Below are 27415 nucleotides of genomic sequence, written 5' to 3'. Positions count from 1 at the left end.
TCAGGTCTGTCAGCAGGCTCCTTTTTTCCATCTATTATCTTATTTTCTGTGATAAAAACAAAAGTTGCTTCTCAACTAGTGCAGTTTAGAATTTGTGGCAAAATACCGACTTTGTGGAAAGTATATGAAACAATTTGGGTCCACTGAAGAGGACATAAAGCAGCAGATGGAAAGGATGACAGTCTGGAATAAATGACGTGCAAAGAGCTGCTGAAGAAAGGTTCTGTGTGGAAATAATAAATTTCCACTGTTTTGGGTGTGATTTTTGGGGTTGTCCTGTGCAGAGCCAGGAGCTGGACTCGATGATCCGTGTGAGTCCCTTCCAAATCAGGACATTCTGTGATTTATTTTTTTTCCCCCTGTCATGTTGGGAAGCAGGTCTGGAGACAAAGGGATACAACAGGATCTCTCTTTAATTTCCCTGTGATTTATCTGGGGATAATTCTGGGACAGATAAGGGACAGGTAAGGAACTGAGGAGTTGCTTTGTTCCCGAGTACAAGCAGCACAACAAAGCCCTGAGAAAAACATTGCTCAGCCTGAAATGTCTTTCAACTGCTGTGAAACAGCACCGAGCGCTCTCAGAGAGACCAGTGCCAGCAGAAATTCTGCAACTCTGAACATCTTCAAGGCAGGTTTGAATAACAAAGTTCAGAGGTGTGTGTGGGAAACGCTTTGTGATGTTTACTTAGGTAGAAATATTACTTAGCAACAGCTTCCTGTAATTTTTATGTGCTGGGAATTTCTGTAACCATGAGCTTGGTTTTATTACCTTTGTATGGGAAAGGGGTCTCGAAGTGCTGAGCAGACTCAGCCAGCCTCAAGGGCAAGATATTTTTAAAGCTTCAAACACAAAGGAAATTCTTCCAGTTGCTACTACATGAAGTGGAAGTGCTCCTTTTATTTGGAGATCTGATAAGGGGTGGCTTTTTTTCTTTTCCCTTGCTCTGACAAATGCCAGATGGAAGCTGACACCGGATAATCTCACTGGGGTGTCTGTGCTGACCCTGCCAAGCTACAGCTTTATTGAGGGCCTGTAGCTGGGGCAGTGGTGACACTTTGCCAGCACTGAGACATCCTAAACTAATTCACTTGAGCTTATGAAGAGTAGTTAAGAGATTTATGCTGCTTGGGGTTGCAATACAGCCCAGAATTGGGGGAGAAGGGGTGGAAACAATCCCTCTGTACAAATGACTGTTTAAGAGTATGCTCCTTTGGAAACACCAAACAAAACTGGAGAAGAAGCATCTGGAGTGGCTTTTCTCCACTGAGGTGGGGTGATGCAAGGCTGTAGGATTTCAATACAAAGGGTCTCAACTTGCTCAGAAATTCCCACATGTGCAGCTGAGCTGATGTTTCCTCAGGTTCTTCACTGCTGCACCTTTAATTAAATTCGGGATTGGAAAGTGGAAGATTTGTTGCCCCTGCCCCAAATCCCAAGCAGCACTTCAGAAGCAGCTGTCTGACCCATGTCATCTTTAGAAATGTAAATACACAGTAAATTCAGAGAATTCCTCCCCATAGTTAAGAAATCGGCATTCCTCTACAAAAATCTTGTCAAGGCAAAGGTTTTTGACGAGTTAAAAAGGACAGTGAGGTATTTTGCTGCTGATACAGTGAAAACTGAAAAAGTTTTCACCTTGTTTGGTTCAAGCTGCTGTTTTAATTCTTTCACCCTTAGCCTTTCCCCAAAACACTTGTTACTTGAGTTGGTGTCTGGGCCCTGGAGGAGGTGAGAGGAGTGCAGTGCCTCCCGTGCCGTGGTCCAGCACTGAAGATACTCAAGGTGTTCTTAAACCTCGGTTTGATCCTCAGCACTGACGTCGGCTCCTTGGGAGTTCCAAGGGTGCTTCAGGTAGAACTCTTCCCTCTTCAAGAACAGTTCCAAGTTACCTTTTTTTGCTTGACCAAGGGAGCCTGCACTACCCCTTGTTAGTTAAAAACCAGGAGACTTGGCAGACACATTCTTCGGAAAATGCTGCTGTCTGGGTGTGCAGCAGGGAAGTCTGAGAGTGTAAGAAAACAAACAAACTAACAAACAAATAATGAGTGACAGAGTTAACATGTGGTGGTAATGTATGAATGAGAGAGCAGGAAATGGTTCACCTGGTGTGATGTGTTTGTTCAAGGAGGAGGAGATGTGTTTCATTCAGAGCAAATCCTGCTGGATGTTCAGGGTGCTTGGGTGCTGTAAGCAAGGACGAGGAGTTAGCCAGCTTGTATATTCTGTATGTTTTCCTCCCTTTACACCTCCTTCATGAAGGCAGGACAATGAAATTCTGCCTTTTAAATCTTTTAATTAATTGTAAAAGTATCCTAAATCGAGTGCAATTCCGATGCCCCTTCCCGGATTTAGGCAAAATGAGCAGAATGAATGTAAGCTATGTGATGGGACAACAGGCTTTGATTTTACAGGGGAGGAACTGGAAATCTTTGTTATTCAAGGCTGTGAAGGGATTGTGAACTGTTGGGTCTGTACAAAGAAGTGCATTCAGAGTGTGTGAGCAGACCAACTGAAATATGTCACTTGGCAAAGCTCTCTGAAACATCTCTCCCTATCAGGAATTGGATTTGACAGGGATTGCCTCTGTAAATAATTGCTGTGCTTAAAAAAATCCCAACAAAACACAAAAACCCCAAAATAAAACACAAAAAAAGGTCAAAACCCCCCAGGTGTGACCAGCACAAAGATTGTTTCTAACTGAAAGGTTGAGGATTTCAGGACCTTTTGATTAATTACAGAGCTGGGGAATAACCAGCCGTGTCCTGGAGGAAGCAACACTCACCCTCCTCTCAGCTTGTAACAATAGCTGGGTACAAGTTCAATGATTAGGCTTCCCAATTATATCCTATAATTGTCTGCAAATTCCCACTGAGGGATGTGAATGAACTTGCTGGGATGTTTATGCTGCTTAATTAAGGCTGTTGGTTAGGTGGGAAAGAAAAAATGTTCAGAAAAAAAATGAAAGAAAAAAGTTGGGTCAGGGGAAGTTGTGGGGGTCCTGGCTGGGATTGCCTGCTTGGGACGAGCCTGTAGTTACTGCAGTTCCTGCTTTGATCCCAAGCTTTTGTCTGGCATTGCATAAGTGTGCAGGGAGATACTGGATCACAGCCATTGCCTTCATCTTTATCTCAGTTTTGTAGGTGAGGGTACTGAGGGGCACCGGGCTGACGTTGCTGGAGCGTTGTCGGCCTGGCTTTTCTTTTGGCTTGTGACACATAAAACAAACAGAGAATTAATTTTGGCTCCGTGCAGTGCTTAAATGCTGGCTGAGTACTTTAATGGTTTCATGTGAAGAGTCTGGATTCCTTGTGAATCTGGGTTTAAACTGACCCAGGCAGGACACTCAGAACCTGCTCGTGTCCAGAAAGTTTTATAACTGGAATTGGATGCTCTGTACTAAAAAGGAGCTTCTGTACCCTCAATAGGAATTCCTTAATTTGAGATTGTGTTTATTTCCCTGCCTTCTGGGCACCCTGAGAGATGAAGGCTCTGAGGAAGAAGATGTTTTGAAGGAAATGCCAGCAAAGGGTTGGAAAGAAAGTCCAGTTAGAATAGCATTCAGCAGAATGTTGGGATTAATTCTCTTCAGCATGTTTCTAAAGAACTCAGGGTGTGTGTGGTTTTGGTGCACTCCAGGAAAAAGAAATGCGGCCTTAATCTTGTGTATCAGGTCAGAGGTGCCCTTTTCCAAGGATGCCAAGAGCTGCTGCTCCATTGGAATTATAACTTGGGCAGTTTCAGCTTTTGCAGAGCTCAGCTCCCACGCAGCAGCCACTGAAGCACTGGCAGCTGCTGGACAGGTGAACTGTCAGGAACTGTGACCCTTCTCAGGAATTATGCCTTGTTCATAGGCATAAAGAGGCTGCCAGGTATTTAGCAAGATTGATCTGATGAAGAGTGTATAACTTGCAAGGCCTTTTTAGTCTGTTTTCAGACATCTGGAGGCTTCTGGAGTTGCACACGTCGGACTCTGGTCACTTGGGACTCCCCAGGATCCGTGCTGGTGTGTGGCCACAGTGGAATTTCAGGGCCCTGATGTGATGAGCTGAGCCTGAGCTCGTCTCACAGCACAAGACTGATGGTTTTTAAGTCAGAGTTAAGGCAACTTAGGGAGCAGGTTTGTCAGAGATCAGAGAAAACACCTGCAAGCTGAGCAGCAACATCTGCAGTTCTGCCTTTCTGCTCCCTCGTGCTCCTCTCGGCTCACTTTGGTCTGATGCCTGGGCACAATTCCTCATTTAGTGGTTTTTAAAATGTGGATTGTCTGGGGCAGGGAGGGAGGAGGCTGGTCCCAGTGTGTTCATCAAAACAAAGCGTGCTGGGCTGTAGGGTGTGAGGAAGGGAAGGTTCATGGGGCAAGGGAGCAGGCAGGGTTTGGATCTGTGAAGCCATAATTTCCAGACCAATTTTGGATGTTTTTCTCTGGTTTTGTAGCTGTGGGAGTTTTAATTATGCTGAGAGCACACAGCATTATTGCAGTGCAAGGCTCTAACCTTGGGCAGGGGTCCCAGGGCAGGAGCTTGGGCTCTCCACAGCGTTCCAGAGGTGCAGGAGCAGACCCTCCTTCCCTGCCAAGAGGAAGGAGTTGGGTGCTGGGATGTGACGTTCTCATGTGGCACTTTGATGACACAAAATGGGGCTGTCTGTTTGCTGGCTGATTTTCCCCCATTGATGTGAAGAGCCCAAGCCTGACACTGGGTGTTCCAGGGATGGATTATTTGGTGTCTGTGGCAGAGCTGCTGAACTTGGCAGTGTCACTTCCGATAACATGAGTGAGACGCTGTCAGCTTCTGAGTTGTTTGCTCTGAAATATCTGCAGGAACTGGGAGTTCACTCAGCAACCTGCAACAAAAAAGTCAAGTTCCAGCTATTGCACTGACCTGGGCACCGGGAAATCCCTCACACAGAGGCTCCAGACAAACTCTGTTGTATCAGCAGCGTTTTATGATTGATAAAGTACATAAAGAATGTTTGCACTTGAAGGTGGGCTTGATTAGAAAATCTCAGGAATTTTGCAGGAAGCCTTAGCCCTGTGTGTTGGTTTCCCAGGAGTAAGGCATGTGCAATTCCACAGACATCACAGGATAACAAAGCATTTTTCTGTTTCCATTTTCAACTTCATTAAGCGCATCCGTGTTGCGTTACGGCACTGCAAGGATTTTAATACTTCATGAGCAATGAAAAGATTCATTAAAATTTGACTATCAGACAGATGTTCTTCTTGTCTTTTCTGAGAAGACAATCCAATTATATTCTCTGGTTAGTGCAAACATAGAGCAGTGATTTAATGAAATGAAACAGGGTTGTTGTTTTCTGGTCTTTGGTCTTTTCTGAATGTCATCTTTCTGAAGTCAGGCTGATTGCACTGATGTGTTTACACAGCTTCAGTTCGGGATGGAGGAGTCCAAGAGCTCCCTCTAAGTACCCCTCAAAAGCTCCCAAAAGCCAGAGAGGAAATGGAGCTCCTCAGTGTGATGTCTGACTGTCTGAAAGTCTCGCCCAGTGGAGCCTTAACAGGGCTTAAAGGAATAAGGCTTTTGTTTTAAAACAGTACTTGAAGTGAAGCCTTTAAAGCTCAACAAACTATTTCTCTGTTCATTCAATTCTGTGGATTTTAGGCTGTGGGAATCTGCGTGCTCTGTTTCTGGCAGAGGGGAGCATCGCACATGGGACAGTCTTACCTGGAGACTTAAGGAAAAAGCAATTTATGTAGAAACTGGTGCTTTGTCTGAAACAACTTCTTACCTCATCAGCGTCTCCACAATTATTAAATAGGCTAAAGAAATGCCATGTGTAGATTTTCCTTAAGCTTCTCTTCCGCACTCCACTAACCTTATCTCCAGAGCTGCTTAAATAATTTGTGTAGTGTTTGGCTGCTCTCTCAGTGCTTGGATATCGAGTTTCTAGTCCACAAAACCAGTCCATTCGAACTGGGTATCTGCATCGAGCGTCAGTTTTTGTTCTGGGAAATATGAAATGTTCTCCTTTGAGCCTGTACAGTGTGTGAATTTGGTGGGTGTGATAAGAAAAACGTCCCCGTGTTTTGCATGGCTCCGGCGGCGAAAGGAGGAGCAGCCGCGTGACGCTTCTTGCTCATCAGCAGCAGGGAAGAGCCTGTTGTTTTTCCACATGCTCTAATCTGTGATAACAAAAAGAACTTCAGATTGTGTTTTTCAAACACGCTGCGGGTCTCTTGGTGCTCAGATTTGCCAGTGACTCTCTGCTGTGGGAACACGTCCGTCCACCCAGAGCCTGATTTGAAGTGGCTCGGGTTCAAATCCGCGCCTTGTTTTGGTGCTGGAGGAGGCTGAGCAGGTCTCAGCAATCAGCTGAAACCAAGTGTTCTGCTTTGCTCTGGGTGTTCTGCAGAGGGCTGAGTGCTGGATGTGGACTGGGGTATCGTCAGTCTCTTCCTGGCGCTGCCAGGGGTTAGGCCCCTCTTTGTGACTTCCATCAACTTCGGCTGGCCAGTGAAGGAAGTGCCTCGAGGCAGAATTTAACTTATGGGTGGGTTTAGACAGACAGCCATCAGAAATGTCATAGGTAGAGTATTCGAGGTGGCCTCAGACAGGTGGATGGACTGGGTGGCATCTCCAAAGCTCCCTGGGCTCCCTTCCATTGGCAGATTGATTCCAGTGCTGGCAGCTCTGAGCTGAGACCTGAAACCTCCAGAGTTTGATGAAGAAAAAGACTCTTTGTCCCTGGAGAAACTGATACGGCTTCGGGTTACTTTTAGAGGAGAATCCCATCTCTTTTTCTTGCTAGATAATGCTGGTTTGTGTCATTTTTTTCCCCAGAGGGCTCTCTCTGTTGTAAGGCGATTTCCACACTGGTTTCCCCAGTAACTGCCCCGTGAGGGGATCCGTGGCTGTGGCATCAGTTAGAGAGCTCTGAATAGTCCTAATTGCTCTGCAGTGGACAATGCTGATGGCAGCTGGTGATTAGACCGTATCTGAGTCCCGTGCTGATAAAGTGAAGGTTTTTAGCACTGTGGCACACGCCTGCAGGGGTGGGGGATGTCAGCAGATCCTGTTCCTGCCTGGCCCAGCACAGCTTCACCGATGGATAATGGGACTTCAGCTATTCCTGCACTTCCCTGTGACCTCAGTGACAGTCAGTTTTGTTTTAAGAGCTTACCATGGTATGAAATAAAGCAGAATTTTCACAATTCTGACCATTGACAGTTGGAGCCATCAAGTATTGTGGAAGAAGGATTAAGAATCCAAGATCTCCCCTGAGTTCAGTGTAACTTTGAATGATTCAGTTCCCCTGTCTCTGGCCTTGTTGAGATGGCACAACTAATTTGGCATTAAATACCTTCAGATTACAACTTTCTCTTGCACAATTTACAAGGAGAAATAAATTAACGGCCTCCAAGGGTGGTTTGTGCAATGTAGTTAATGGTTTTTGTACTCGTCTCCAGCCGTTTGGTTTTCCTCAGGGTTGTGTTTGTGTGACTTTTGGTCATTTTTATCATTTCTCATTTGGCATCTGGGTTAGAGCAGCAGAGGGATGTGGCACAGTCACAAAAAACTCCAGGGATCAGTGTGTTTGTAAGGAGAAGCTGTTAAGCCAGTGGATATCTGGATAACTGGGAAGAGCCAAGCTGGATAATTTGTGCAGTGCCACATATTCATATACAGTGAATTACTTGAAAATGGGCATTGCTGGTATGCCAAGGATGACGAGGGCGAGTAGTAAATAAAAATACATTGCACATTGCTTGGCTCTGCAGGCAAACAGTATCTATTTCAGTCCTGCTAAGGAAATTCTTCTGCCTCGAAATAAACCGTGGCGAGCGTGTGTAGAGCTTTGGGCAAACTGGGGAGGGTGTGCAAAGGAATGGGCAGGAGCTGAGGAGGCCACAATGGCTTGAGGGGTTGAGAGAATTTTATGTGGGTGCACAGAATTGATGGGTTTGATACTGGTAACGAGATACTGCATCCATTTCTCCTTTTCACAGTTCAGATATTGCTTTGGGAAAAATTACTGTATGTTCAGGGAAAACTGAAGTGACACCTGTTAAGTGAAGGAAGGCACAGTACAGTGTGGAGCTCGGGGTGTATCCATGTGGGAAATAAATGGAGGATGGATGGGTCAGTGCTCCTGGTGAGCCTGGATTTGGGCAGCTTGTTAAGTGACTGTGCACTGAGCGGTTTGTGCACCTTGGTAATTTCAGGAAAATAAATAAATCTGGTTGGTAGAGCCAGTTAGCTCTGCTTCCTGGGAAAATCCGCCTTTCTTTGCACGACTGGCAAAGGTGATGCTTTGCCTTGCTCTCTCTCCTCATCCTCTCTGGGAGGCGAGGCAGGAAGGGGGATCTGGAGTAAGAAAGGGGGATCTGGAGTGAGCCCCGTTCCTTTTTTCTCTCTGTTTGTTTTCAGTCTCGTCACCCACAAACACAAAGTCGGTTTCAGTATCGATGTTTACAATTCATGACTGTGCCGTGAAATCTGCCCAGATTAAAATCTTAACCTCTGCCTGACATTTCTGTGTAGATCATTAGTTATCAGCATAATCTCCTTGTGGTTAATCTTATACTTCCGCCCATTCCATTGCCTGTCTGAGTTATGGAGAGCTCCATTTTTGCTGTAAACCGTGCCTCTGTTTTGGTGTAGTTGTTGTTTTCTGTGTCCGGATTACATTTATGTAACGTATCTAAAATTCCATCTTTCCTCATCCCCACGTGTCAGCATAGCTTTCGTTCTTTCATGCCTTGTTTACTACAACATCCTTCCCCGTGGCCTTGAGGAAAGGAATCTTGTCCCTCCCTTATCTCTGCAGAAAGCAGAGCTTGGACGTTTTGCCTCGTGCCTTGATTGTATCATCGCTCCTCATTTACAGGACGGGCTTTGTAGGTAAAATAACTTGTGTTTGGAAAAATCAGATGGACTTTGGTTTTAAACCATCACCAAGTCCTTGTGTGTATCTCCACTTGTCTCTGTTTCTTACATACCAGCTCCTAGAATCATAGAATCATGGAATATCCTGAGCTGGAAGGGACCCACAAGGACCATCACTTATTTTTAGGACATGCCTGGACCACTTTCCTGTGATTTGGGTATTCTGGGGTTGCAGTGAGCGAGCAGGTTTGGCAGGAGGAGGTTAAAGGGAACAGGGATGTTTACAAGATGCTGTACGTTGGAGAGTAATAAATAGTTAAATATTAACATGAAGCTTTCATGAGGCTCCCAGGTGGCATCAACTGTTGAATGATAACACCAAATCCTTGGGTTGTAATAAAGATTGAAATTTAACAAACCATAACAACAGGAAAACAACCTTATTTTTGTGAGTAAAATTATGATCAAAGCTTTACAGGGAAGCGCCCCAAGTTAACGTTAAAGATTCTGGTCTTGGTCTAAATTACAAATTGTCTCTTCTGCTGTACAGAATGAAATACAATCTTTTGCCTGAAGATGTGGTGTCAGTTTTGGGGCTGGCATATTAAGAAAACCCAGCCGCCAAGCAGAGGTGGGTGGTTATTTCTGATCCCTGACACTAAGCTCCCGTGTAATTTTGAACACAAAGTACAAGGAGCAGGCTTGACCTGCTTGCCAGAGAATGGCACAACAGCACTGTTGTAGACACCGGGTAAAGTATTTACAGCTTCTGGTCGCTATCCTGGTGTGCACTTTGTGACACTTGTCCCACCTTTAACAGTTGCTGCTGTGTTTTCAGATCGAGCTCGGTGTTTTGGTAGTTTGAGCTCTATGGCCAGCAGCTTTGCTTGATTTCTGCAAGTTGTTTGTACCTGTGTGGGGAATCGGCTCAATTGGAAGGTGCCAGGAGGATGAAAACAGACCTGGTCTTGAGTTTTAATTTCTTTATGAATTCTTTTTTTTTTCAGCGTGAGGTGCTTTGCTCTGTAAGTTCAGTTCCCAAGGGGCTTGGAGTCCTGGTGTGAACACCACTGCTTAAAATACACAAAAGGAAAATGTTTATTTGATCTTTGTTGTGTCTGGGCAGTATTAGGGACACTTGGGTGGGAAACATCCAGTCCTCTGTGTAAATAGTTGGGGCGACGGAGGAGAGCAGGAGTGAAAACCTTCAAGGGAGAGCAACAGAAAGGTTTAAAAAATACATGAAAAGGAGAGCTTGTCCTGAGGGTTCAGTGGAAGAAAAATGAGGGCCTTTCGTAACTGAGGTTTGTAGCCCAAGAAGTCCTGTCCCCAAAAATAAGAGATGATACTGGGCTGTTGAACTCCATCCATTGGATCTGAATTTACACAGGACTTTGTACACCTGGGCACAGGCCCTGCCTTGTGCCTCGCTGTGGAGCTGGAGAAGCTCATTTGCAAAGGTTGTCACTTCCTAAGAAGATAAAGAACGAGTGACCAAAGGCATTGTGGGTCTGTTGAGGTTGATGTCTCCTCCAGGCTTCACCACATTAAGATGAATTACGTATATTTTGTATGTTACATAAGTAAAACGTGTGTGTATACATATGTGCGAGCTCCTCTTAGCATGTTTCCCATATTCCTTGGCATAATTCACCCAGGAGTAAATATGTATTTGCAGGGAAATGCCCCACTAGCAGGTGTAGTGCAGAAGATAATGAATTACTCCTCAGTTTACACAGCAGAAGGTTGGCACAGAGGAGGCTGTTTCTGGAGAGATCTCCTGTTATCTGCCCCTTTCCTCTGTAAACAACTGAGCTCAACCTTTCTCGTATCTCCATTCAACAACTTCTTCCACAGACCTCCACTATCACAGCTGGACAAGGTGGCACACGACTCCAAACTCTTTTATCTTGTCTAAACTCACATTTGCTGATCCTCCCAGGTCCAGCATCGCCGTGGGCTTCAGCTGTTCCTGGCGGGAAGCGGCCGAACCCCGGCTCCGGTTTGGAATATCTGAGCCATTCCGTGTAGCTCCACTTGAGCACGTAATTTGTGGAAGGGTTGGGAGGAGAAACAGGTTTTTTTCTTATCCTTACTGATAGATGAGATAAGAGGTGTAATGTTGTCCTGAGAAATGTCAATGGGAAGAGTTTCCTTGACGTTGTAGTAAGTGTGTTGTTTTTGGAAGTCACTGTCCATGGGAAGGGAGGCACCTGCAGTTAATTTTATCTGTTCCTGTGTAAATACAGACCTCCTAACGTTCCCAGCTCGCAGTTCAGAGGGGTCATGGCATTATGTACTGTAATATCTTATTTTATAAATAACACTTTATTTTAGTGCTGGTTGTAAAATCTGGGATTTATTTGGCACTTGCTCTTTCCCGAGCTGGTGGTGAGAACTGCAGCCCTTTGTTGTGGGTTACAGCACTTGAGTCGATGCCTCCTGGAAGGGTTGTTCCTTGGTTGTCTTTGGGGAAAAGTGAGGGATGAGTGTTGTTAGAGCAGCTGAGCTCTGGGAATAAGTGACATCAAATTTGCTTGAGCATCTTGTGATTATTTCCTGAATTTTGCTTGACCACTGCGGCCCATGCCAGACGTTGCTGGCAGGATTTTGGTATCACTGTGTTAACTTCTTATTTTTTGTTCTCTTCTAGTTACTCCATTTATTTTGTAGATTCAGGAAGGGCTGGGGGAGCTGCTGTTGTTTGTCACCAAGGAGATCAAAAGTCCTTGTGCTTTTTACAGTCCACTGGACCTCTCCAACTCTGTCCTTCCCAGGCATGTTTCTGCCTCTGTGGTGCCCTGGGAGCAGTGTGTCCAGTGCAGCCCAAGTCTGCTGCTGGTGGGGTTTGGGGTTTAGGTTTCTGCCTCTCTGGTCCCCGTGACATGAAGAAATAACTGAAGGAATAAGCCAGAGTGCAGTGGGGTTTGCAGCACATTGGGTTTTTTGCAGCAATCCTCTGTCCACATACTCTGCTGTGGGTTTTAGATTTATTTTTTACTTAAGTCTTCACCAGACACAGTTTTGCTTAATTTAATAGCTCTTTTCAGCCTTATGATACATTAATGCACTGGGATTAGGTGTTGTCTTGATGTGTTCAGATCAAATAAATGCTCACAAGAAAATAGATGATCATGAGTGAAAAAATTAAAAATAGGTTTAGGGATAAAAATTACATTTATAGGACAAATGGCATTTAACAACTTACTGAATCAGGGTACTTCTTGACCAGAAGGGAATGACTGAAAGAGCAAAAGCGATCAAGTCAAAAATACTGTTTGTGTACAACAGGATTTCATACATCATTTTATAGGGAGTAAGACCCATATGGATTTCCATAGCAGCAATGCTGCTCAGCACTTGCAGCAGGAAACAAGCCCAGGCTCTGTAGTACTAAATTAAGATCACATGCTTGCAACACACTGAGGAGTTACTGCCGGGGGCGATTAGTCCTTGGGTTTCCTTTTTTTTCTTTCCCCTTTCCTTGTTGGTTTTGTTTTTGTTTAGAACCACAAGAACCCATTGCTGCGGAGGTCACTGCCGTGACTGTACCGTTAGGAAATGAAATTACAGTTCCCTCTGCAGCTGTAACTCAAGTAGGACTCTGTGTGTGGATAAATTTATATGTCACATCTCGCAGCCATTTACAGTAAGAGGGGGAAAAAAGCCACGGGGACGTGCAGAGCGCTGCGATCCTGTTTCTGTGGGGCTCTGGCTTTGGGTTCTGTGCGTGTGCCCGTCGTCTAACATGACACCAGCCCAGCCCTGGCACCAGGGCAGCCGTGTCACGGCCAAAACAAGCCATTTTCAGCCGTGGCAACGCCGGCTTCGTGCCGGCTCCCTCCTGCCTTCCCCTCCCGCTTATAAACACCCCGCGCGACTCAAATGCTGAAAAACCCATGGCAGCCCTTCAATTGCATTAAATTGCATTAGGCTGATGAGGTTTCTGCGTGGTGGTGGGAGGCCAGGGCTGGCTGGGGAGCTGGCAGGGTTAAGGCTGTTTGCCTTGTGCAGATAGCGGGCGGTTGGGTTGGATGCCTCCCCTGCGCAGGCAGCAAATGCATTGGCTGAGGCTGAGGGCGGTTCTCCTGCCGCAGTTGTTTTGTGTCCTGGACTCCGTTGGATCTGGAGCCTCCTAATTGCCTTGTCTGTAATCAAAATAGAGTTTGTGTAAGCCAGGGGAGAGGAGCTGATGGTGCGAGGGGAGCTTGCTGCTCGTCACCGGCTCGGCCGTTGGACACTGGACACCCGTGGTGGCCCAGGCTGCCTCCACTGACCCCCGTCCACACACACAGGCCTTGTTACTGCACTGTAAAAAGATCAGATTTATTCACAACAGATCAGTCCCAAACCCATGTGGTGCCTGGACAGCACATGTGCAGCATTTTGATGTTTGTATGTGTGGTTTAGAATTTGTCCTTAATGAACCATGTTCCTCTTACCCAACCCAAACCACCACCTGTGTGAGCACCCAGTTCAGCTCACCCAGGATGTTGCTATTTAAACCCACCCGGTGGCAGAGAATCCCAAAGGAATAGCAAAACTTAATCCTGAGCAGTGTTTTTCTCCTTCTTTCTCAGACAATTCACCGTTTTATTAACAGTAAACAAGAAAAAAGACCTAAACCCGAAGTTTTTAACAGCTTAATGCTTAATTGACTTGCCTGTTAAATACGGATCTCCTGGTTACCTGTGCTGGCTCGGGAATGTGTTTACAGTATCAGTGTGTTTAGTTTCCACCTGGAGCATGGGGAAGTGGTGAAACACGGGAGCGATCCACGGAGGTAGGAATTCCTTTGCGCTGACTCCGCGGCCGCCTGTCCCCCCCAGCTGGGCCTCAGCAGCACGAAGAAATGTCCCTTTGAATCTCTAATCAGAAAGGTTTGGAAAAGGCATTGTTTCCTCAGTCTTGGGAGCCACGCTAGCAGCGAGTTAAATATTTATTCGCCCCTGGAACAACAGGTTTGAGCCTCTTGTGTCGCTGCGCTTCTCCCCGGGTTTGTTAACGTTGGGCTCTTTGTCAGCTTTGGGACAGGGATTTTAAACACCCAGCTCCTACAGATCTGCTGAGGAGGTGTTGTGGCTGTGCTGGGCAGCTTTGTCCTGGCGCTGCTGCTGAAGCCATGGCCCTGCAGCAGCTTTTGTGGTGCAGTGTGGTGGCTTCTGCCCCTACCCAGAATGGCTGTTCCTTTGTCTCTCACTTGGGTTTGTGGAGCTCCCTTTGGACTTTCTGTGAGGAATGGAGAGAGTCACTGTTTTCCCTGTGCTGAGAGCAGGGCCCTGCATTGTCCAAAAGTCTCACACAGCCTTAACAGAGGCTGGGGGGTGCGGGTGTCATGTCTGAACCTTCCCTGAGCCTCCTCCCCATGTGTTGCAGAATGTGCCACAGCTCCCAAAAGTGCCATCTGAGAGTCACAGAACGCCCTGAGTTGGGAGGAACCCACAAGAATCGTCAAGTACAAACACCCCAACAGTCCCACCCTGTGCACCCCTGAGAGCCTTGTCCAAACTCTCCTGGAGCTCTGGCAACCTTGGGACCCTGACCATTCCCTGGGGAGACAATCTTTTCACGCAAAAAGGCAAATCTCTGGGCCGTGGCAATTACTGGGGTCTGCAGACCTCGGTGGAGAAGGGTAATGAGGTGCACAAAGCTATGCAGTGTTGACCTGCAGTGAAAGCACAGCGTGGCAGTGAAAAACCCAAACAAAACCCGTATTTCTGGCCCGTCTGAATCACATAACCTGGAGTACCAGTTGTAGGAAGACGTGAAGATACTCTGGAGAGGTTTTACACGACTTGAGATGCTCTCTAAAATGCAGACTTCGATAATGTCATGACATCTGTTCAGGGTCTTGGGTAATGAGGATTTGGATAAAAAGGTGATTGACAATTTCTGGTCTTGAGTGCTTAATGGAAAAAGAGCTGTTGCCTTGGGGCCTTGCTTTCTTCGAGCTGTCTTTGAGACATCAAAAGCTCGTGGAACAGGAAAAAGAGAAACGTTAAGAACGGTTTAAAAATAGTTTAATTGTATCTTCTGAAAACTTTAGAGTGAAGACTTTAGGCGGCGTCTGCCCTGTGAATACTTGCAGCTGAGTTCAAAATGTGTAAATAAGCACAGGGCTTTGAAGATTAGTTTCCATAACAAATTAAATAAAAATACTGTGTGACAGAATGTTAAGTAGGTGCCATGTGTCACCGGGTGCTTTGCATCAGGGCCGGCTTTTCCCAATTACCTGTCTGCTCCACTGACTCCTTGGAAAACAAATGCTGTCCTTTGGGTACTTGAAACTTTGTAGTTCTTGAGCATGAAAGAGACACGGGAAAACTCCCCTGTGGAGGAAATGCTGGTGAGGAACACTGGGAATTGTGCTGGCAGCACTCGCCCTCCAGTTCCCACAAACCATTCCTGCATTTGCCTCAGCATTTGCTTCCCAGCTGGAAGCTGACCCTGCTCCAGGGAGGAACCAAGCAGTGCAGGATTCCTTGCAGGACATCTCTGTGTCAGGGGAGGTGTGGGAGAAGCAGCCAAGCTTTCCCCCTGCTCATAAACCTTGATATTCCAGGCTGGAATTAGTAAGTTTGATAGTGTTTTGGACTGAATTCTGGAATTTTCTGTTGTAAATATTTCTAATAAACGGCAGCCAGGACACCTGTTGCTAGACTGTGCTCATCTATGGCCTGGTAAGGAATGTATAACCATTTAAAACATCCATGTATAACCTGGCTTTTAAAACAAGCTTCTCATTTTGTATTTAGTCTAATGCAAGGTGTTATCTGCTGCTGTTTGGCTGTTGAATTTCAATCAGGTACTATTTGTGACAGGTTCACAAAATAAGACCTGTTGCTAGAAAAGGACAAAAAGTTGCTCAGCCTGAAAGGAAATTAATTTGAATGGATTTTTTTGCAATGGATGAGTGGTGCACAGAGAAAACACCTGCAGTGAAGGGCTAACACGGAAGCAGTAAGATATTGGAGATTAAATTGTCCTTGTGGTAGAATTTCAACGTTATCCATTTCATATTTCTTCAAGGGATTTTATCAGGCTGGAGCAGACCAGAGGTTGCTCATCTTTACTACCTCATCTACTGCTGCTTATTCCAAGAATGGCATTAACAGCTTTAACACACTTAATTCTGCAATCCCTTAACATGGGGCGGAGGAGGATTTTCTTCCTAACACAGCTGGGGATTGGATCATCCAAACATGTTGTGCTGTGGATCCCACATGCTGCTCCTTTAGCTGGATAAAACCAGACCACGTTCCACTGCTGGGCTGCTCAAATGCCTTAACCAGAAATTAAAGACAACATTTCACCTCTGGACATCGCTGTGTCCAGGACCTCCCAAATAAAGCCCCTCCTGCCTTGACACTGAGTATTGGACAGAAAGCTGGGGAAATTTTGAGGCAGATGGTGTTAGTTCAGGATTTATTGCTGTCTCCCTTCTCCAAGGAGCTGCTCAGGTGCTCCCTCAGACACAACACTGGTTTGGTGAGGACAAGGGGATGTCTTGATCTGCCTCTTGGCAATTCACAGCTGGATCCCAAAGGCTGTGAGGATAACTCCAGGTCCCTGTCCCCCATCTAAAGCCCTTCCTCCTGCTTCTAAAGCCCTGCTTGGCATTGGGTGTTTACTCTTGGAGTGCTGATTTCAGCTCTGTTCTCTTCCCTGATGGGAAGTTCTGTGGCGTGTTCTGGATTACAGAGTTGGATTTAACCAGTTCAGCCTCGTTTGAACAGCTCAGACTGAGTGTGGAGGTGCTGAGGGGCAGGACTGACCTTCCCCCTGGAGCTTCTCTGGGTTTGTTCATCCTGCCCTCCCACTCTTCCCCGAGTTACTCACGGTGTTTGCTCCGAGCTGTGCCCGCTTGGTTTCCAGTTCAAAGCCCAAACCGCTCGTTAAAGGTGTTGTGGGGCGCTAGGTAATGAGTAATTAAAAAGAAAACCATAAAAACCTCAAGCAATAACACTTGTGGGTGCCCTTCTTTGTGGACGTGTTGGGAGAGTCACTGAGAAGCTCATGTTGGTGCCAGGGCTTCCTCCAGGAAGCCAGGGACAGGGTGATAGACAGATGGGAAGCAAATCCTAATGGAGCCAAAGGGTTGTGTAAAAGTGCTGTTGGACGTGTTAGTTGCAGTTCTGCTGTAGGAAACTTCAGATTCTTAAACTGAGAAGCAAGAATCTTCTGGCTGAAACTGCCTGTGCCAGGCTGGGAAGCTCTTGCTGTGGAGTCTCATCACTCCTGAGCTTCAGAAATAACATTGGAGTCACCAAGGCTCTCCTGAAGGCTCTTAGTGCCAGACCGAGGGAACAGGAAAACTCAGTTTCCTTCTTTTGAAGATGGGCATTGATGAGTTATGAGGGTGAATGGTAACACTCCTCAAAAACGTTCTTAAAATGTGGAATTTACACTGAAAGGTGGAGATGAGGCAGAATTCACACTGACAAGTGGAGATGAAGCAGATGCCTGCGCTCCATGGTTGCCCCTTTGCAAAGGGAGTTCCCAAGGCGAGCAGGACCAGGTGTCACAAGCTCTCAGGGTCACGCACGGCCGGGCTCTCCTGTGACACTCACCTGCCTTTGGTGTTTTCCCTTGCCAGTCTGTCCCCCTGCCTGCAAGTCGCAGGGCTGCACCTCGGACGGGCAGTGCTGCCACAGCGAGTGCCTCGGGGACTGCACGGAGCCCAACGACCCCGACAAGTGCGTGGCCTGTCGCAACTTCTACCTGGACGGGAGGTGCGTGGACAACTGCCCCCCCGGGCACTACCGCTTCGAGGGCTGGCGCTGCGTCACCTTCAGCTTCTGCCAGGAGCTGCACAACAAGTGCAAGAACGCCCGGGAGTCGGGGTGTCACGTCATCCACAACAACGAGTGTGTGCACGAGTGCCCCTCGGGCTACATCATGAATTCCAGCAAGTGAGTACTTGCTCTGCAGGGGACAAAACTGGGGGGGGGGGGGCTGGGCTGGGCTGGGCTTTCCTCCTCCTTGAACACGGGGTTTGGGTGTTGTGTCATGGCCAGGAGAAGTTTCTGGTGTTGGAGCATCTGTGGCAATCACCTGGTCTACTTTAATATGATTTACAAAGTAATACCTTGCTAATTCAAGCCATTAAAAGCTCTCCCTGCCATGGGCTGGTAGTTTATTCTTCCCTTGGCTTCCCTTGCTTACCTCTCAAGTTTGGAAAAAGTGGGAAAGGGAGATGGAGAGAGGACAAGGAAGAGCATCCTCAAGCTGGAATGGTCTCTCTGTAATGGCATGGGAGGAGGGAGGTGGGCAGTGGAGAGGCTTTAGCAGCCCTGCTTCCCTCCCCTCTGGAGCAGCCTCAGGCCAGGGAGCCGGGCTGGAAAGGCACAACAGGGAGAGGTCATGGCTAATGAAGAGAGCGCAGCGTCCTCTGAGTGCTCGTTCTCAGAATATCTGTTCCTCATGCCTGTAATTACTTTCATTGAGCAGGTTCAAGCTGTGCCAGACATAAATGCGCAATGTAACAAACAAGTGTAGCACGAATCGAAGCAGGGAACAGCCATTCTGTCTATTCCCAGGGGGTTTTGACAAAGGAATAAGGAATTAAATAATTTATGTTGCTGAGCTGTTTATCACTGCAAACTTGGTTGTTTGTCCCACAATACCATTCTATATTGTGATGAGTCAGATTTCCTACGAATATTGGTCACTTTGTGCTCGCATGTGTTTGCTCCTGCCATAATAATTTCAGGGAATTCACTCTCAACGAGACTTTTTATGCCATTTCCTGTTTTGCTTTTCGACAGAATGAACAAGCAGCCCCCAAAGTAGCTGGGCTGCTTGTGCAACAACCCCATGGCCTCTCCTGTGCTGTTCCAGGCTGCTGCCAGTGGGACCTCACAGCTCTGCTCCCTGCTTTTCCTAGAGCATTTCTCTCTCTGAACTAGTTGGGAACACATTCTTGTGGTGGTGTGACCAGGGCAAGCCATCAGCTCGTACTATCTAAGCAGTATTTCCCCAGAGCACAAAGCGCATTCTTGCCTTTTTTAAAGCAACATTGTGTGCAGTCCTCACTCAGAGGATTCCCAGATGAAGGGCCAGCTCTCCACTCATCAATTACAAGTTTGGTTAACGATCTTGGGATGAAGACTGGGCTGGTGTTTGTTATCTTGAAACCCCTGGGATAGAGAGCACTGGGCAGCATTGTGGCCAGTTTCATCTTCAAAATAGTTCAGGTCACTTAATTTTGTTATGTAGGAAGAGATGGAGTGATTCGCATTTGAAGTGTGGAAATGACAATTTAAGACAAGTTAAATTTATCAGCAGTTATTTTCAAGGCCAGGTTGGATGGGGCTTGGAGCAACCTGGTCTAGTGGAAGGTGTGGAAAGGGGTTGGAATAGGATGAGCTTTAAGGTCCCTTCCAACCTAAACCATTCCATGATTCTGTGACTCTCTTTGGAGTTCCTAAGTGCTGCTCACAGCAAGTGAATCCCATGGCTTATTGTCACTTGAGATTCATGGCTCTGCTTTTGGGAAGTGCTGAGGCCATCCTGCCTCACCCCTGCACCCCTCCTCTCCTGTTTTGCAGCCTGCACTGCACGCCCTGCGCGGGGCCCTGTCCCAAGGTGTGTGACTTTGGCAAGGAGAAGACGATCGACTCGGTGACGTCAGCGCAGGAGCTGCGGGGCTGCACGGTCGTGAACGGCAGCTTGGTCATAAACATCCGGGGAGGAAGTAAGTGGGGCATGGGCGAGGAGTGGGCAGCACGGGCTGGCAGCCAGGGAATGGGGCACTGCCCTGAGCTGGGGCTCTTCCCCTGGCTGTGACCACCCTCAGTCTCAGAGGGACCCAGAAGAATAAGCACAAAGGCTCGACGTGCTCATTTGGCGTTCTTTGTTAATGGATTTTTGTGAGTTCTCATGAATTAACATAAAGCAGTCGTTTAATACATTCGGGCTCCGATGTGGGTGTTTTTCTCTGTGATACCAGAAAACTCTTCCCAATGTTCTCCTCTCCGTAGATAACATAGCAGCTGAGCTGGAAGCGAATCTTGGCTTGATAGAAGAAATCTCAGGTTACCTAAAAATTCGCCGCTCTTATGCCTTGGTTTCTCTTTCTTTTTTTCGGAAACTCCATCTGATTAGAGGAGAGACACTCGAAGCTGGGTGAGTTCTCTCAAAAGATGCTTTATTTGAATGCTTTGAAGTACAAGGAGTGCCAGTTCTATGAGGGTGATTTGTATTGGGAAACAATTCCTAAGTTATTTTTAAATGTTCCTCTGCCTGTGGCTTGTGCCCTACCAGGGCAGACAATTTGCATTCATTTTTCTTTGGTGTGAGGGTTAGTGCAAGAAGAGTTTTCCATTCATCCCCTCCCAACCCACGTTTTCATTCCTCTGATTTCAGAAATTACTCCTTTTATGCCTTGGACAACCAGAATCTTCGCCAGCTCTGGGACTGGAGCAAACACAACCTCACTATTGCACGAGGCAAACTCTTCTTCCATTACAATCCCAAGCTGTGCTTGTCAGAAATCCACAAGATGGAAGAGATCTCCGGGACTAAGGGGCGTCAGGAGAGGAATGACATAGCCCTGAAAACCAACGGGGATCAAGCCTCATGTAAGAGTCTCAGAATGCAGCCTTGCTTCCCTTTCCTGTCCCTCTGCCTTGCTCTCCTTGTACCCCTCTTTCTCCCAGCCCAGCCCATGATGTTTTTCCATGGCCTGTCCTTGTCCCTTTGGTAAAGCAGCAGATTTGCCCCTTGCCTGTGCACTCAGTGCCACTGTCACTGTGCCACGAGTAAAAGTCCCCACGGGATCTCCCTCTGGCAGCCTTGGTCCCACAGAACCCTGGGGGGTTTTTGGAGCTGGGAGTGTATTTATTGTGTCTTTTTGAAGAGTTTAGCACAATGTAACCTCGGCCCGGGCTGGGACTTTGTGTTACTGCTGAGTACCTGATTAATAGTCATAATCTGCTTTTCCCATGTCATGAGGCGACGGTGCGCACACGGAATAAACACGGGAGAAACGGGATTTCCACCCATCCCTGTGGCCACGTGAGGCAATTGCCATGACAACAGTCAGAGAAAATTTTCCAACAATTTTTGCAATGCCTCTCTGAGGTTTTTCACCTACCAGCTTTCTTCAGGAACAACGATCAGACAGTGCCTGTGTCAGCAAACAGCGTGGGGTTGGCTTTACGCTGGCACTGAAGTCGTGCTGCTGAAGATGGAGTTTTGCAGACACTTATTTTGGCAGCAGTACTGCAATAAATGCAGTCCTTCTGCACCCTCAGCCCCGCTGTTTGTTCTCTTTCTGTGCCACACAATCCCCTTCCCCTGTTTGTACCAGGGCTGTGTGGTGAGCCAGATTGTGGAAGTGATCAGGGGTGGGAAATAGCCAGCTTTGTTCTGAGCTGGTGACATCTCTCTGCTCTGATTCACTGCTCAGCCCCACAGAGATTCACCAGACAGGAACAGGAGCACATGCAGGTGGACGTGGGCCCCTTGCAACCATTCTGTGAAGGACAGATGACATGGGGACAGAAGCAGTGACCCATCCATGCAGTATTCCAGCAGTTGTGCTGTGATCCTGGGAGATGCTTAGGCAGGAATTGCCACCAAAAAGCCCAGCATTCACTGAACTGGGATTTCAGATGCTGGCTCACAGCCTGCAGGGCAGCTTGGGTCATCCTGTGGCTTCACTGTCCCTCTGCTTTTGGGGACAGCACTGCCAGAAGAGCCCAAGGTACCTTCCCACCCAAAACATTTCATGATTCTGTGACCCTCCTGTCCTGCCCTCGTTGCCCTGATGTAGCTGTTTGTGAACAGACCTAAAAAGTGAAGATCTTTCAGTTGACTCGGTTTCCTGGTCTGGTTTCCCACATATCAACAGATGCAGTCAGGCCAGCACAGTGGGAGAAGGGAATGCTATGGCTGTGACCTAAAAACTGGCGGGACCAGTGAAAAACACACACGGAGCCTCTGGGGCACCACAGCTCCAGCCTGGGCAGAGGGAAGGAGCACAAGGAATCAGCTGTCTATAAAGTTCATCTCCTCCCATGAGACACTGAAAAGCTCTTCCCGCATTGGGGGTGAACCTGGATTTGGGCAGATCCATCTCTGCCTGTGGCTGTGAGCAGCTCCTGCGTTGGTGTTTGGTGTGAAAGCAGCTGGAGGAGACAGTTGCATTTCTCTTTGCCAGCTGTACCCCCACCCTGCTGAGCTGGTGTCTGTGCCACCCCCACCTCAAACCACAGCTTGCCAGGGTGTTTGGCTTTTTGTTTGCTTTTACATTTCAAGCCCAGCTTTCACATTGGCAGCATCCTGTTTACTAAAAAAAAAAAAAAAAAATAGAAAGGGAAGAAAAAAAAAAGCCCTTGTTTGTTCTGGATGTGGTGCCAGTGAAATGAATGTTCTTCCTCCCGTTGCAGCTACTGCAGGAATAGCAAATTCAGTCAGAGGCACTTGGGCTGGGGGCACAAAACATATTGTACCATGTCCCTTGAGCTCCATCCTCCTGCAAACGCCCTCCCCCTTGCAGAGGGACCACACTACTCCTGGCAAGGCTGGGAATTCTTCTCCTTCGTTTTTGTGGCCTGTTGTCTTCTCTGCAAACCATCGTGCTGGGTTCAGCTGTGCAGATCATCATAAACTGTGAAATACGTCGCCTTTAGATTTCCCACTTTTTAGAGTTTAGTTCAGCTCTTCTACTGAGTCATTTTCATGAAGTCATAGAAAAATTTAACCTTAGGAGGGCATCGATTCCAACCCCTGATTTGGGGTAGGAATGGCTTCGAAGTAAGATAAGGTTTTACTGGGCAACTCTTCTCAGTGCCAACATTCTCACATTTATCTTAAACTTCTAAGATAATTAAACCCAAAAACTTTCATTTTTTAGCATTAATGAAACTGTTGTCACTTCTCACTTGTTACAGGTGAAAACGAACTGCTGAAATTTTCTTCCATTAGAACTTCTCATGACAAGATCCTTCTGAAGTGGGAACCCTACTGGCCCCCTGATTTCCGTGACCTTCTGGGGTTTATGCTGTTCTACAAAGAGGCGTAAGTGATCCCCCTCAGGTCACAGACAAACGGCCTTGTTGGGCTGCCACGAGCAGCTGCTGGCACCGAAAGGTGGATGTTAAACCTGCTGGATGTTTTTGCTGTAGGCAAAGCTGTTTAGTCTCTGATTTTGTGGCTCCTACACTAAAGTTCCCAGCGATATCCTTCTTTAAAAGTGTTCGTTAAGATTCCTGACTTGTGCACAGGCACAATTCCTCATTTAAGAACAATCCAAACTTTAGTTATTCCTGCTGTTCTAGACACATGTGCTCGAACCATGGAGTTCCTCATCTCCCCACTATCCCATGGGATGCTTTATCCCCTTTGAGGTGGGAAAGATTCCTTTAGAATTGAGGTAACCAAGCTGATTTTCATAAAGCTGCCAATAATCAATCTGGATTTAGTTGTTGGGGTCATGTGTGGCACCTGCAGGACCTGTTCTGTGATGCTGTCAGAGTCCCAGGCAGCAAAGGTCCCACAATGGCTCCCTTTCAGAGTAAATACAATGAGATAATTTTACTTTCTCTGAAGGTTAAAGGGTGATAACTTTCAGTGGTGTCTTTAGAAATGTTTTTAAGAGCCTGAATGAGGATTCTGTTAATTGGAGCCATCTCTTTCACAAAGTCCCTACCAAAACGTGACGGAGTTCGATGGCCAGGACGCCTGTGGCTCCAACAGCTGGACAGTTGTGGATGTTGACCCCCCACCACGCTCAAACGAGCCCAAAGCCCAGGCCCAGCCAGGGTGGCTCCTGAGGGGCCTGAAGCCCTGGACACAATATGCTGTGTTTGTGAAAACCCTGGTCACCTTCTCTGACGAGCGGCGGACGTACGGCGCCAAGAGCGAGATCATCTACGTGCAGACCAACGCCACGGGTCAGTGCAGCACGTTCCTGGGGCAAAAACAGGCCTAAATAATTCTGCCTGGGTGGGGGTTGTGGTAGTCCCATATCCAGGAAGCTTTCCACTGCCCTCCTTTGGTAGGAAGGAATTCCTAAACCAGTGGTGTGGTTCCAGATGGTGCCAATGGACACCTATCCAGTTTTTGTGGCCTCATGTAAGAATCACTAAGGCTGGAAGAGATCTCCAGGATGATCCAGCCCAGCCTGGAAGAGCCTGCTGGGTGCCAGGGAATGCTTGATTCCCATAGGAATGGAAATTTGCCTGTGCTGGTCCCTGCTTTGCCAGGCTCTGGCAGGGCAGTGCAGTGACCTCTGCCTCTTCCCACGCAGTTCCGTCGGTCCCGTTAGATCCGATATCCGTTTCCAACTCTTCATCCCAAATCATCCTGAAGTGGAAGCCGCCCTCGGAGCCCAACGGGAACATCACACACTACCTGGTGTACTGGCAGCAGCAGGCAGAGGACAGTGAGCTCTATGAACTTGATTACTGCCTGAAAGGTGAGTGGGTGCTTCTCCCTCCAGGCCTTTCCTTCAGTCTCTCCCAGGACTTCCTGGAGTTTCTGCCTTGGAAGTGCTCTGGGGGCCCAATTCTGCTGGATTCAGGACTGTTCTAGGAACAGCTCTGTCCCTCCCTGTTCCTGTTACATTAGGTGCCAAGGTATGTGCAAAAGGTCTAAAGCCATTTTTTGCAAAGTAATCAGACGTTTTTTCCTTTGGGGATCTCCCTTCTGCCCTTGTTCCTTTTAAACTGACTTATAAGTTTAATAGCAACAATGGAGATGGTAAGGTTAAAAATTTCAGTGCTCAGGGCCACGTTAATTTTTGAAGGCAGCTGGTGTCTGGTTTGGAATTCCTTCAGAACACAGAATTTCACTGAGGATTTCCAAAATCTCACCTGCTGCTCTGTCACCAGGACTGGGGTAAAGCAGCATCCAAGCTCCATTTCAAAAATAGCATTTTTGAATCAAAGGCTTGTCAGAAAAGAGGGAACTGCTCAGCCCTGGATGTAAAGTACAGGATCCCCAAATATGCCATGAGTCCTGTGTACACTGGTTTGGGATCTTTGTAGGATCAAACATCTTCCGCCAAGTCAGGCATGAGTGACACTGAAACGGTTTTGTCCCCAGGATTAAAGCTGCCCTCAAGGACGTGGTCTCCTCCTTTTGAATCTGAAGACCCCCAGAAGTATAACCAGAGTGAAGCTGAGGATGTCAGTGGGGAATGTTGTTCCTGTCCTAAAACAGACTCCCAGATCCAGAAGGAGCTGGAGGAGTCTGCTTTCCGCAAGACCTTTGAGAATTATCTCCACAACGAGGTTTTTGTGCCCAGGTGAGAACATCCAACAGGACTGTCCAGGGGTCAGGAGGAGGAAAATGTAATTGAGGATTAAATAAAAATACCAGGTTGGACACAGCCACATTGCCAGGCTTCCAGGAGCCTGTCTAGTCCAGCTGGATATGGGTGTTGGAATGGGGAGAGCTGAGCACCTACCACGGATGTTCCTGCAGATTGGGAAGATCCCGCTTTCATTTCCTGTCCCTGAATTCTCTTCAGCTCAAGAATAAAGTGAGAATCCTTAACAAACAGCCTGCAGCTCGTCTGGCATCAGATGATGCCAAAAACAGCGATTTTTTTTTTCTTGTCTTGAAATTTTGTGGTCAAGCTTTTCATTGAGTTGAAAAGAAAGGAAAAGGGCAGTTTACCAGGCCACAGCCTCGTCCTTCAGCACGGTATTTGTGGCCTTCCTTCACTTAGTCTGGGAAATACCTCCAATACCATGAGGAATGTGAGTGCTGTGGGTGGTGAGTGTCCTGTTTGGAGTGGCACACACAGTGTCACATTAAGTGGTGTTGAATGTCTTCACACTTCATCTGCAGCTCGGGGAGGAAGTGCTGGGGAGCAGGGTAGAATCTGTGGTGATTTACCCTCTTCCCTGTCATGCATTTTGTGCTCTAAATTTATTCTCTGCTTGCTGCCCTCAGCCAACAAACCTGAATTTTCAGCTGCTTGACAAAAGCTGGGCCACTGCACTGAGCATTTTCCCTGTTGAAAGCATCCCTGGTGTTCCCTGCCCTGGTACCTGCAGTCCTCACCTGGAAGCTTGGGCAGAACCCCTCGTTCTGCTGTTCCCTGGCTGTTGGTGCCCATCAGGATGAGTTCCAGTGTGCCAGGACATGACATACTCCAAAGCAGAGAACCAAGCCATGTGCAAAAGCCAAACTTCTCCTGATGTAGGCAGACAATTCTGACAGTCTGATCTCTTTTATTTTTCCTTTTTTCCCCCCTCAATTTTATTGTGCAGCCAGCCCAGGATGCTTCTCAGGCCACCTTCTGGGGTATGTATTTTAGGAAGAAACCAATCACCAGGATGGGCCACCTTGTCAGCATCCTGAGGAAGAAATCCCCACATCCCATGGCCAACTAATCCTTTAAAACAAGCCAGTGGTAAAGAGACCTCCCTGGTGCCACGTGCCCTGCTCGTCTTCCCTGGCAGGCTCCAGGCTGTCGCCACATAAATCAGATTTTTTTTCCTGTGAATACTGTGCTATCACGGGCTCACAGAGCCTGGCAGAGAGCTGGGAGTGTGGTTTACTTCAGGTGCTTTTTTTGTGGCTCCTGAGGGTTCAGTGACCTCTCCTGAGGTGCTGTGTGGCCTCTCCTGGAGAGAAGGAACTTGCCAGTCACGGGAGGAATCCCAGGGATGAGGCCAGCAGGGAGCACGAGATGCCAGGGCAGCAGAGTCACAGCAGTTCCTCCCTGATGTCTCCTTGTTTTCCATGTGCCATTTCTCCCCTCCTGCCCTGTTCCCAGCCATCTGATCCCTGGGCAGGATCCAGCCTTAGGCCAGGGCTGATCTCACCCCTCTGGAAATCGCAGTTCCTTCCCCCTGGTCATATTGATTACCCACTCCAGGAGCCACTGTCACAACTCCTGGGGGTCAGTTTGCTCTGGCACTGACAAAAAAGCCAAACTAGAAGTTCAGGAATGTTCCTCTGCGCAGGCGGAGTTGGCAGGGTCTTCACACCAGGTCGCCTTTGGAGCTGAACAAAGTGACCATCAGAAGCTGATGCTTTTTGTTTCTTCTTTCCTGTGTTACTTGCTCTCATTTTGGAGGAGTTTGGCACAGTCTGGAGCTCAGGGGTGGTTACACCCTGGACCAGGCTGCCCAGGGATGTGTGGGGTCTCCATCCCTGGAAATGGTCAAACATGGTCCTGAGCCACCTGCTGCAGCTGCCCCTGCTTTGGGCCAGGGGCTCGGGTGAGACAATCCCCAGAGGTGCTTTCCAGCCTCACCCCTCCATGATTCTGTGGAAAACAGGGAAAGATTTCAAAAAAAGTCCTGAGAGGCAGAGGGGAAGTCAGTGGCTGCTGTTCAGGGTGTCATTCCATGTATTCCCTCCATCACCACTGCAGCAAGGCAGGAGCAGTCCCAGCTCTGTGTCTCTCTTGCTCTCTGTCACACACATTTGTGCCATTCCCAATATTCTTGGGGAGCAAGATCTGAGCAATGACTCACATTCATAAGTTATTGTTTTCCCCTGCATTTCCCAATTCAGTTAATTGCACAGACAAATCTAGAACGCTTTTGCCAGCCCAGCTGGCCTGGGGTAGTTTCAGGTGTGTGGAAAAGCTTGGCTTAAGG

General features: G+C 47.5%; 1 protein-coding gene across 1 annotated transcript in view; it reads left to right on the top strand.

Annotated features, from left to right (window-relative positions):
- Positions 1 to 27415, top strand: part of INSR (insulin receptor) — a 55896-nt gene that overhangs the window by 13096 nt on the left and 15385 nt on the right. The window contains exons 3-10 of the mRNA XM_039566040.1: positions 17443 to 17758; positions 19397 to 19542; positions 19829 to 19973; positions 20214 to 20428; positions 22745 to 22871; positions 23496 to 23746; positions 24103 to 24270; positions 24900 to 25101. Of these exons, the coding sequence (XP_039421974.1) occupies positions 17443 to 17758; positions 19397 to 19542; positions 19829 to 19973; positions 20214 to 20428; positions 22745 to 22871; positions 23496 to 23746; positions 24103 to 24270; positions 24900 to 25101 (1570 nt within the window). The remainder of the gene's footprint in view (positions 1 to 17442; positions 17759 to 19396; positions 19543 to 19828; positions 19974 to 20213; positions 20429 to 22744; positions 22872 to 23495; positions 23747 to 24102; positions 24271 to 24899; positions 25102 to 27415) is intronic.

The sequence above is a fragment of the Corvus cornix genome, chromosome 28 (assembly GCF_000738735.6).
Source record: "Corvus cornix cornix isolate S_Up_H32 chromosome 28, ASM73873v5, whole genome shotgun sequence".
Classification (NCBI taxonomy): domain Eukaryota; kingdom Metazoa; phylum Chordata; class Aves; order Passeriformes; family Corvidae; genus Corvus; species Corvus cornix.
The sequence above is the reverse complement of the archived record's forward strand: the minus strand, read 5'-3'. Positions and strand labels throughout refer to the sequence as shown.